The sequence below is a fragment of the Trachurus japonicus genome, chromosome 13 (genome assembly GCF_045865225.1).
Source record: "Trachurus japonicus isolate A0001 chromosome 13, Traja_1.0".
In the NCBI taxonomy this organism is placed as follows: Eukaryota; Metazoa; Chordata; class Actinopteri; order Carangiformes; family Carangidae; genus Trachurus; species Trachurus japonicus.
In genome coordinates, this window is record NC_140919.1 from 3,315,072 (window position 1) to 3,327,226 (window position 12,155).

Genomic DNA, 12,155 nt, shown 5'->3' on the forward strand with positions numbered 1-12,155 from the left:
CACACACAACAACTGGGCCTCAACTTATTTCACCTCACAGCTCCACTATCACAACATTCAGTCATTTCACTCACACTGGAAATTCAATCATCATCATGTGTTTATGAGCTCATCAGGTGTTTTTAATCTACAACCTGCAGCTGGAAAGTGACCAGTAGCTTCACCTGTCAGGTACATGAGCTGCAGTACAAGCAGGAAGTAGCACAACAAAGTACTCAAGGAGGGTACAAGTACCGCACAGCTGTATTGCACTAAATGTACTCAGTTACTGTGAAGAACCTGATGCTGAACATTGATCAACACTGGAAAATCAATCATCAATAAAGAAAACTGTCAGTATTGATCAGTGATAGGCAGTAACAGCTTCTGCTCTTATTCCAGCGCTTCTACCGACAACATCCACACAACATGGCGGACACAGTTCTGTTGGTCCAGACTTTACAGCTGCAGCTCTGACTCAGCTACAGTAGCATTATAATAACACAACGACAAGTTGAAGGGCAGAAAACTCAGGTAACGACAGGTGTTAACGAGAAAAACATTCAGACTGTTCACCTTACCTTCACACGAACACTGCGACACAACCGCTGCGTCAAAGGTCAACTTTAAAACTTTGAACTGTGTCTCACCTGTTGGACGTGACGCTGTTATCTTACCTGGAATAATTAACCCGCTCCTCTGGACTTTGCTTCATGAAATAAAATCCAAAATGAACAAACAATGTTAATCACTTACAGGCATTTGGTCAAAGTAACATAAGGGAGGTGAGTTACAGTAACAACAATCAACATGTTCCCAGGTGAACTGAACCATAGACTATGACAATTATCTGTCACTGACATAAAACACTCAGTGGATAACTTTGAATGAATCAAATGATAATTATTATTATAAACAGTAATTGGTAGTCTAACAGCTATAATAGTGCTGTGATGTCACTTATTGTCCAGCAGGGGGTTTAATACAAGTAAATACATCAGGAGGGAACCACTGAAGTGAAATAACCAAGTCTGACTGATATCCAAGGTTTCAGAGAGATGATGACCTCCTGAACGTGCTCTGGTCACCATGGAGACGATGTGTGAACTCAAAAGGTCACGATGAAGGAGAATGTGTGTGGAAACTCCACATACACACAGCAAGAGATGAAGTGAAGACATAAACCACAGAGTCAGATCTGAGCTCTCATAGAAGAACCTCAGAGAGGTAAGGAAGAATTAATTTAGCCTTGTAAACCAGCCTCTCGCGGAAATGCATTTCATTTCATTTCGACGGAGAGTCTGGCCTCATTCCCCCTGGAAGCGTTTGGGGTGGGTGGGAGATGGGCGGGAGTAGGAGCATTGACAGACAACCCCATTCAGCCAATCAGCAAGTTGCTGTAGTGACGGGGCTTTGCACCAGTTGGTCCCTGATTGGCCTGATTGTGTCAATCACAGTGGCGATGCTGATTGACTCGGCCTTCTGAGGGTTTCAGGCCAAACGCTTACAGCGGGAATGATGCCGGGCGCATGACGTCTGTCCGACCTCCCATTTCTCCGACTTAAGTGGCCCTAACCCAAAACCTAACCTTAACACTGTAGAATGGGTATTCGGAGAAATGAGCCGTCGGACTTATGGGCAGTCGGACTGATGTATGCTCCCCAATGAGGCCAGACTCTCCGTCGAAATGAAATGAAATGCATTTCCGCGAGAGGCTGGTTTACGAGGCTAGAATTAATCCATCTTTATTTTGAAATGTGAAACTTCCTGTCACCTTCCAGTGACACAAAAAGACGAGTCGGTGTGTGAATCAGTGAACACAGAAAGCATCCGTGTTGCCCACAGCAGAGCGATCAGTGACCAATGAGAGACAGGTAAAGTCCATCTATGGATCTGCTGCCTCCCTGATGAATTCCAGCCAGTCCACCGACTCTATTGGCGCGTTTCCACTAGCGCGCTTCGGCTTGGCTCGGCTCGGCGCGCTATTTGCGTGTTTCCACTAGCACGCAGTACCTGCAACCAGGTACACTTTTGGTATCACCTCAGCCCTGGTTCCAAGCGAGCCGAAGCGTTACTAAAACGTGACGTCAGCAGACTGCCTTCCACTGATTGACTGACTGCCGATGAGTGTCACTGGAAGCGTCATAACCACTCGACGACCGACAACAGAAATGTTCCTGCTGCCTGAAGCTCCTCTTCCCGGTTCGTCAAATTTGGACAAACCAGGGTCCGTCCTCTTCCCAGTTCGTCCAAATTTGGCCCTAGTTGACTGTAGCTACACCGGTTCAACAAAAGGCCACGATTCATACTGATGTCTTGATTTTCACTTTTATTCTCCTTCTCCACCAACGTTGATAAAATCATAGAACACTGTGAAAACTACAAATAGAAGCAGAGAGTCCATAAGAGTCCATTGTAGCTACATGCTAACTCAACGTAAACAAATAAACATATGAAGTGTCCACTGTATGCTCACAGAATTTTGTACACAACCACAAATAAAATACATATGAAACAAAACACAATTACCGTTTAAGCGTCTTGAACACAGTGTATTTATCTATGTCCAGTGTCATGACTTCCTGCCTCCATTCTCTGTGGTCCTGCTTTTTACTTCTGACCCACAATCCCACAGTTCACCCTCATAACAGACCAAGGGGTCATGTGACCACACACTTTCAAAATAAAATGTCCTCACATGAAGGTTTTTAAATATCACAACTGAAATCATTTTTATTAATTAATCTTTTTAAACACTTCATTAACTCATGAAATACTGTCTCCAACAGTTACACTGACCTTCCACAGACTGCAGACCCCTCTGATGACACCTGCTTTTTAACCCATGTTAAGGCCCTAGAAGAATGGTGCTCAGAGAGCAAACTGATCAATGTGACAAAAACAAAAGTGATATTCTGCTTAAACCAAGAGCTCCCCACAGCGCCACGCTTACTTGATGGCCAAACTGTGGAAACTGTCAAAACCTTTAAATATCTAGGAACAGTGCTCAATGGCCAAAATGCTAACAGAGACTCAACCTGCTGAGGAGGTTGAGCAGCCTGGGGGTCAGCCAGAAGGTTTTAGAACTGGTGTACACTGCCCATGTAGAAAGTGTGCTCACCATTCATTTCCCTGACTAGTTTGGTTATTTAAGTTGTAAATGTAAAACTAAACTAAACAGGCCAAGCAAAATAGTGGGATGACCCCAAAACCACTAACAGAAATTTGTATATTGAGAGGACAAAGAGGAAGGCCAGGAAAAATCACAGCAGACAGCACTCACCCCCTCACCAACCAATTCAAGCTCCTGAAGTCCGGGAGACACTACAGAGTTCCACTGGCTAAGGGAGCTTTCAAAAAATTCTTCATCCCGAACGCTACCCGCCTCCTCAATTCAACCTAAGTGATGCACTAGCATTGAACTGCTCTCAACTATTTTGTTTTTTGTTTTTCTTTCTTTCCCTATTTATTTATTTTATTTGTTTATGTTTTAACTCCATCCTTAACTATTTAACTGAGTATTGAACTGTGTTTTTAATTAAATTTGTATCTCTTTTACTTTTTAATTTTCTACCATGGTAAAGATTTATTGTATTGTATTGTTCAACAGTGAGAAGGTTTCTGTGACAGGAGGAGACTCTGATTCACTCAACACAGACTCACTGAGGAACCAGATCTGAAGATGAACCGAGACAATATTGTGGACCTGCGTCCAACCCCAAACCCAAACCCAGGATACAGAGGTTGAGTGAAGGTGGTGTTGAAGGTGTAGAGGTGGATCAGTGAGTCAGAGGAGACTCTGTAGAAGGACAGAGAGCCAGCAGGACAGTCCACATACACTGCTACTCTGTTAGAGACAGAGGAGGAGGAGGAGGAGGAGGTGATAGGTGTCACTCTGTTATTGTGACAGACATTGTAACCACCATCATCAGAGCAGAACAGACTCCAGGACTGATCGTTCCGTCCAAACCAACACTCATCACTGGTTCCTTTCCTTCTGATTCCTCTGTAACTCACTGATATTCGAACCGCTCCTCTCCTCTCGACCTCCCAGTAGCAGCGACCAGTCAGACCAGTTGAACACAGCAGCTGAGGCAACGGGTCAAATCTGTCTGGATGATCAGGATATGGCTGATCCTCCTTCACAAGTGTTGCCTTCCTGTTGTTGTCAGACAGTTTGATCTTTGTGTTCACTGTGTTTGTGTTGATTGTGAGTCGACAGGAATCTGATGGAGAGAACAAGACACAGCTGCAGTTATTGATCATGTGATCAGTTATTGACAGTTTGATGAAGACTCATGAGGTCAGTGATGTGACAGTGTGAAGATGGTTGAATGTGCTGCTTTGTTTCCATGAATCAAAGTAAAAACCGACTTACACTTCCTCAGACCTGGTGTCAGACATTGGACTCCAGCAGGCTCCACCCTGAAAGGAGGAGGGGGGTCAGAGCAGCATGTTCTCTGTCAGCATGCACACATGGACATTTTTGAGACGCTCGCGAAGTGGTGCTGGAACTCTGCGTGGTGCATGAATCACTGGTTGTGCATTGTCTTTTAGTTGGATTTTATATGTGTATGGCAGGCAACCCAGTCCTTTGAAAACATCATCATAACGTTGCACTATAGAGTCAACTGTGCGTGAGTGTACACTTATTGCTTCTGAGCAATTAATGTGATACACTCTTCTCACCAGGTTCAATGTCTTTGATGCAACTCCGCCCAGCAGTGACTCACGGCCCTCAGGTACGACTGAAAACAGTACATTGTAAGTTTTATTCTTCACTGTTACTTTTAGTCTGCACTGACCTTTGCTTTCAATGTCTTTTCCATTGTAGTCCTTCAGTGGCACTCTTTTCTTGATTATTTTGGGCTTTTCTTTCATAGCACTGATTTCTGTCATGCTGATCAGGTTCGCCTGTGCACCTGTATCAATCTTTAGTGCTACTATAGCTCCATTTATTTGAAGTGACACAAGCCAAGTGTCTCCTTTTTCTGAGCACTTATCATTTTCCTCTGTGTCCTCCTTCTCTGTTTGTGCATTATCACATGACACCATCCCGACAAAGAAAGTCTCACTCAGGTCAGTCTCTTCCACTAAACGCACTGATTTGGGCTTGCTTTTAGAAAGACACTGTTTTGCAAAATGATTTTTTCCATAACATTTTGAGCACTTTTTGCCATACGCAGGACACTGTCGGGGCTCGTGCCTGCCACCACAGCGCTTGCAGGAGTAGCTTGCATCATCTGTGCTTTTCTTTTGTGGCGTGATTCTTTTCATTTTATTTTTAACCACAGCTACTTTTACACTGTCATGTGCCGCAGTGATACCTGTTTCACTGAATGTCCTTGCGTGCTGTTGTGCTAACTCACTTGCGTGGCACTGTCTCTCTGCCTCCTCGAGAGTCAGCTGAGCATCCCGTAGCAGCCGTTCCCTGGTCCGCTTATCATAGATCCCGTACACAATTTGATCACGGACCATGGAGTCTTTCAGATTCCCGAAATCACATGATTGCGCCTTTAGTTTTAAATCAGTCGCAAAGCAATCAAAAGTCTCTTCAGGCTGTTGCATCCGTGACCGGAACACGTATCTCTCATATACTGTGTTTTTTCTTGGCGAGCAATGTGCCTGGAACTTCTCCATTACCATGTCGTATTTACCTCTGTCTTCAGGCGCTGCGAACTCGAACGTATCGAAAACTTCAATGGCTTGAGGACCCGCTACTGTGAGCAGCAGCGCTATTTTCCTGGCGTCGGACTTTGAGTCCAGTCCAATGGCAGCTAAGTACAGCTCAAATTGCTGCTTGAAACACCGCCAGTTGCCGTCGACATTTCCGACCAGTTTCAGTCCCTCCGGTGGCCTCAAAGTCTCCATCTCGAGTCCCAGAAGTTATGACCTGCCTTTCACTCCTGGTACCATGTCTTGTTCATCTTTTAAAATGAATAGTCTTTTGTCTTTCATGTGAGCTAACTAGCTCACAACGTTTATTTACTTCTTCATACAAGTACCGAATAACCTCTACAGGAAGTGGATCTACATGTCATTCACAATCAACAGTCCCCTCTATTGGTCACCACTGGTAATGACACATTAATATCAACACAAGTGGATGAAGGAGCTCTAATAGAAACAATCTGATCACAGTGACAGGACGGATCAGGATCTCATGATCAATGACTCTGTTCTTCTCTGCTCTTCACACAGATCAGCTGCAACACACTGACTCACTGTGATCAGTCACATCATGTGGAACAAAGCAGCCGTCCTCAGGACCAGTCCTGAGCTCCATCAAACCTGTCCACACATTTTGACTGGACTTGAAGTCAGAGTCCAGAGGAAGCAGAGAAACTGTAGAGCAGAGAGAACCAGGCTCAGCTCAGAGCACATGGACTCAGACAGGAAGTGAAGCTCCAGCTGCTGGAGACTTTCATTAAGGAGCCACTTTGTGGCTTCATCTGATCTGGAGTCAGACGTGTTGGAGCAGCACACACACAGTCAACAGCTGTTTGATCACACACATTCAGCCACAAACACTGATTATATAAATTATATTAACACTGTTCACTACACTCACTTTCTTCTGATTGACAGCTCCAGGCCTCTGACAGTGAGGACATCTGGATGTCACACTTGTGATTTACTGTCTCCTCAACACAACAACACATCTCATCAGGACAAGATCAGGATCTCAGAGAGACTGAGCTGATTATTGATCATCAATATTTGACCAGACAGAGACCTGATGGTGCCGCCTGATTTCTGTCTCTTATTTCCTCCTTGGTTGGAGATACTGGGAGACGAATGTCACTGAGCAGTGGACATGGTTTGATTGCTGTGTTGTTATTAGTGTGTCCACACTCAACAGGCGTCTACAGTCTCTGGGACTGTTCGGGTCAAACACTCTGTTGGTTCAGGAGCAGTTCAACCATCTGCAGCTGAAATGTTTCCTGATACATGAATGTATGAAATAAAATCTGATCAAAACATCTGAAGAGATTCAGAGCACAGCTGCCAACAGCTGCTTTTATCACTGACATCTCCTCTCCTGAATATGACACAGTGAATCATGATGAGACACTGAAGTCATCATGAGGAGAAACTCCTGATCCCAGTAGTTCATCACTGTGACTGATGAAAGCTGCTGTTTGAAACACTCTGAGATTTTGGTTTCAGTATAAACTGTGTTGGGATGAGTCAGACTGGGACAGAGGACGTCAGTGGAGTGGGCGGAGCTTCACTGTGGCCTAAACCACCTCTGGATATGGTCTAAGTGATGGGATCTGATGTCATCAATGCATCGATCACCTGAGACAGATGTTAATACCAGGTGTGAACGGGGCCATAGAAAATGTTCCAGCTCCTCCTCCTCTATCAGACAGTGTGTGTGTGCCTGCAGCAGCCTCTCCATACCTGAGCGAGTCCAGTCTCCAGTCTGGATCCTCCAGTCCAGCAGACAGCAGCTTCACTCCTGAGGCTCCTGGATGGTTGTAGCTTAGGTCCAGCTCTCTCAGATGGGAGGGGTTGGAGCTCAGAGCTGAGGCCAGAGAAGCAGAGCCTTCCTCTGTGATCAGACAACCTGACAGACTGAACACACACAACAACACACAGGAACCCTCTGTCAACACCTGCTGCTGTGTTCAAGTGTCATCAGATAAACAGCTGGATGGATCCTCACCTGAGAGTCTCCAGTCTACAGTGTGGACTCTCCAGTCCACCAGACAGCAGCTTCATTCCTGAGTCCTGCAGGTTGTTGTTACTCAGGTCCAGGTGTCTCAGACTAGAGGACTTGGAGCTGAGGACGGAGGACAGAGCTTCACAGCTTCTCTCTGAGAGGTTACAGCTGCTCAGTCTAAAGAGATGATCATGAGGATTTAAAGAAGATAGGAGGTTATTATCTGTCCTGTTGAAAAGACAAAAGTGTTTTATATACGAATGAATAGATCCAACTATCTTACAGAGCTTTGTTAGAGGCTTTGACCACTGGCAGCAGCCTCAGAAGAGCCTCCTCTGAAGCAGAGTATTTCTTCAGGTCAAACTCATCCAGATCTTCTAATGACAGTAAGATGAAGACCAGAGCCGACCACTGACCAGGAGACAGTTCATCTGTGGAGAGACGTCCTGATCTCAGGGACTGTTGGATCTCCTCCACCAGAGAACGATCATTCAGTTCATTCAGACAGTGGAACAGGTTGATGTTTTTCTCTGCAGAGGGAGTCTCTTCAACCTGCTTCTTGATGTACTGGACTGTTTTCTGATTGGAAAGAGAGTCACTTCCTGTCGGTGTCATCAGACCTCGTAGGAGATTCTGATTGGTCTCCAGTGAAAGACCCAGGAGGAAGCGCAGTAACAAGTCCAGGTGTCCATTTGGACTCTGTAAGGCCTCGTCCACAGCGCTCTGGTAGAAGTTTGTCTCCCCTAACCTTACTGTTTCAGTCGTCTTGGAGATTGTTTGTTGTTGTGACATCAGGTTGAGTCCAGAGTTGATGAAGGTCAGATGGACATGAAGAGCAGCCAGAAACTCCTGAACACTCAGATGGACGAAGCAGAACACCTTGTCCTGGTACAGGCCTCTCTCCTCTTTAAAGATCTGTGTGAACACTCCTGAGTACACTGAGGCTGCTGTGATATCGATGCCACACTCTGTCAGGTCTGATTCATAGAAGATCAGGTTTCCTTTCTGCAGCTGCTCAAAGGCCAGTTTTCCCAGAGACTCAATCATCTTCCTACTATCTGGACTCCAGTGTGGATCTGTCTCAGCTCCTCCATCATACTTGAACTTCTTTAGTTTTAGTTGAACCACCAGGAAGTGGATGTACATCTCAGTCAGGGTCTTGGGCAGCTCTTCTCCTTCACTGGCCTTCAACAGCTCCTCCAGAACTGTAGCAGTGATCCAGCAGAAGACTGGGATGTGGCACATGATGTGGAGGCTTTGTGATGTCTTGATGTGGGAGATGATCTTTCTGGCCTGCTCCTCATCGCTGAACCTCTTCCTGAAGTACTCCTCCTTCTGCGGGTTTGTGAACCCTCTGACCTCTGTCACCATGTCAACACACTGAGGAGGGATCTGATTGGCTGCTGCAGGTCGTGTGGTTATCCAAAGGCGAGCAGAGGGAAGCAGTTTCCCCCTGATGAGGTTGGTCAGCAGCACGTTGACTGAGGTGGACTCTGTCACATCAGTCAGTATCTCAGTGTTGTGGAAGTCCAGAGGAAGTCGACACTCGTCCAGACCGTCAAAGATGAAGACGACCTGGAACTGGTCAAATCTGCAAATTCCTTCGGTTTCAGAGAAGAAGTGATGAACAAGTTCCACCAAGCTCAACTTTTTCTCTTTCAGCACATTCAGCTCTCTGAAGGTGAAGGGAAATGTGAAGTGTATGTCCTGGTTGGTTTTGTCTTCAGCCCAGTCCAGAGTGAACTTCTGTGTTAAGACTGTTTTCCCAATGCCAGCCACTCCCTTTGTCATCACTGTTCTGATTGGTCTGTCTCTTCCAGGTGGGGCTTTAAAGATGTCTTCTTGTCTGATGGTTGTTTCTGGTCTGTGTGGTTTCCTGGATGCTGTTTCAATCTGTCTGACCTCATGTTCATCATTGATCTCTCCAGCCCCTCCTTCTGTGATGTAGAGCTCTGTGTAGATCTGGTTCAGAAGGGTTGGGTTTCCTGCTTTAGAGATCCCCTCAAACACATACTGGAACTTCTTCTTCAGGGCAGATTTGAGTTTACGTCCACAAACTGCAGCAAAATATTCAGAATGAAAACACAAGAAATAAGACAAATAAGAAGATAAAACATTTTAATTCCTCTAAATAACGACTATATGAACATGCTTTTCTCCATGTGTTGATGTCAGTGAATGTCTCATTTGTCCATCATGTTGAATCTTTAGAGAAATCCTCTTACTGCTCTGCAGACGCTCAGCCAGCTCCTCCTGCTTCATACTCCTCAGGAAGTTCACTGTGATCTTCACTAATGCCTCTCTGATGCTCCTCCTCTGCTCTTCATCCTCACCGTCTAACACCTCCTCATCCTCCCTCTGACTCCCTGAGCATTCTGGGTAATCTGGACTCAGAAGCTTGTGGATCTTCTTCAGCTCGTTCTTGACAAAAGTGACCATGTTCTCCTCCAGCAGCTGGAACAGAAACTCTATGAGTGACAGCATCAAACTAAAACCATGGAGCCAAACATCAGATCCATGTTGGACAGACTGACAATCCACTGGTGTCAAAGTGCAGCATGGAGATGATGGTGAACACAACAGATGTAACAGCAGCTGTTGGACATGTCCTCACCATAAATATGGAGTCCAGGTGTGTTTGATGCTGCTGGGCAGACTGACCACTGGGAACCTCTGAGCTCTCCTGGTCCACTCTGTGGAGGAATCAGTGTCAAGTCAACATCAGGACAGAGAGATAATACAAGATGGACTTTATATGTCCCCGGAGGACGTTCACAACAGACAGAGACACTTTGATTTCAGACCTGGTCCAACAACACGTCGTACAAACTGATTCTTTTTTACAATAACCTGAGTCTGACTGTCAGTTACAGCTTACATCTGATCAGCTGATCCACGTCCTCTTTTAAACTCAGCGCCTAAGCCCTTTGACATGTCACTCTTTAAAGACAGACAGCTGGGTTCAGGAGAGTCTGGTCTCTGCTGCTGGATCCTGAAACAACAACACAACTGATAAATGTGCATGTTGGAGAAAAACTGATGAAAAATATCTTCAGTTTTTTAATAAGTTACAAACAACTGACTTTTATAGAGAAAAGTCGTTCTGACTGATTTAAATTCTGACCTTCCATCAACAGAGTGACTGAAGTTAATAGGACGATCCATGGAGAAGTTGCTCTTTAAAGACAGACAGCTGGGTTCAGGAGAGTCTGGTCTCTGCTGCTGGATCCTGAAACAAGAACACAACTCATGTTTAACAAGTTTAGGTTTTCATATGAATTCTCTGCAAAGTTATTTTAAAGGGACAACGAGGAGTTTTGGAAAAGCAAAGCGTTTTCACACTACATTTATGAGCCTCCGCGCACCGTAAAATTCTTTGACCGGCGCAAGACAGACTCATGTTTTCATTCATCAATAATTAAAGTCAGAGGTTCAAAGAGATTCACATACCGTCGTAGTTCTGACCATAAACGGCGATTTGGCGGCGTTATTCTCATGACTCGCCACGAAGGAAACGCTGGTCGGCTTGACCAGCATTTCCGCCACCACTAATAATAACAAAATGACGATAGAGACAGAACAATATATTTATCGAAAATGGGCCCATTAACAAGTGTGGGTAGCGGAGATTCATCCACATTAACGTGAGACTTTTTTTTATAACCGAATAGAAACTCCTCGTTGTCCCTTTAGTGGTTACAAATGTGAATGAGTTCCTTTTCCTAGATTTTGTAACAATGGGCCTCATTCACCAATATCTCACCCTTAAACAGGCAACGTGCACCAGGAGATACACACTCTTTAACATCCTGTAGGGAGTGTGCTGGGAGGTTTTCACTAATCAAGTTAGCATGTATCAAAAGTCTTGTCTGGTTTTAGCATGTAGATCACATGATTTGGTTCGGGCTATCTTTGATCGTTTCGTCAGCCTGATCAGAAAACAAAATGGCCGCCAGTGGTGGAGAACCTGCTTCCTTGGGGGTAAGTAATCATATATTAGTCATACTTATTTTGAATAAAACAACAATATAAATAACTAAAATTGATTAGGACATTTGTCTAAACATTCTGATGAAAAAAAAAAGTTCCAACTGTGTTTATGGTGTTACCTAGCAGCTTTTGAAAAGTACGTATCCCCTGAGATACGTTGCCAGATTAGGGGTAGAAATTTGGTCAGTGTGCATTATTCAAATCTTTGTTTCAAACTGGAAGGCATGTTAATAATTACTCTAGTATCAGATATTATCATGCACAGCTGTGCCCATTACAACAGTATAACTGTATTTTACTTTAAAAAATCTATTTATTTTCAAGCAGGGCATCTCGGCTAGGTCCTTTTATGGGGGAAGAGAGAGAAGCAGAGTGAGAGTGATAGAGGAAATCCCTGGAAGTTCTTCTGACTCTGAGTCAGTGAACAGTGATGAAGATCAAGAAGTGATTTTCAGTCAGCGTGAGTTAGAAGCAGGAAACGAAAGCAGTTCAGATGAGGAGGATGAAAGTGGTGAGG

At 44.8% G+C, this 12,155-nt stretch overlaps 2 protein-coding genes across 2 annotated transcripts; both read right to left on the minus strand.

Moving 5' to 3' along the window:
• Positions 1 to 3,627: 3,627 nt before the first annotated feature.
• Positions 3,628 to 4,427, minus strand: LOC146975267 (stonustoxin subunit beta-like; the record flags this gene model as incomplete). The annotated part of the gene is made up of 2 exons (XM_085794586.1): positions 3,628 to 4,205; positions 4,358 to 4,427. Coding segments are annotated over 2 exons (648 nt in total), but the record flags the coding sequence as incomplete, so codon positions are not given.
• Positions 4,428 to 7,927: 3,500 nt separating this feature from the next.
• On the minus strand, positions 7,928 to 9,715 carry LOC146975268 (protein NLRC3-like; the record flags this gene model as incomplete). Its single annotated transcript, XM_085794588.1, has 1 exon — positions 7,928 to 9,715. A coding segment is annotated over one exon (1,788 nt), but the record flags the coding sequence as incomplete, so codon positions are not given.
• Between the last annotated feature and the right edge of the window lie 2,440 nt (positions 9,716 to 12,155).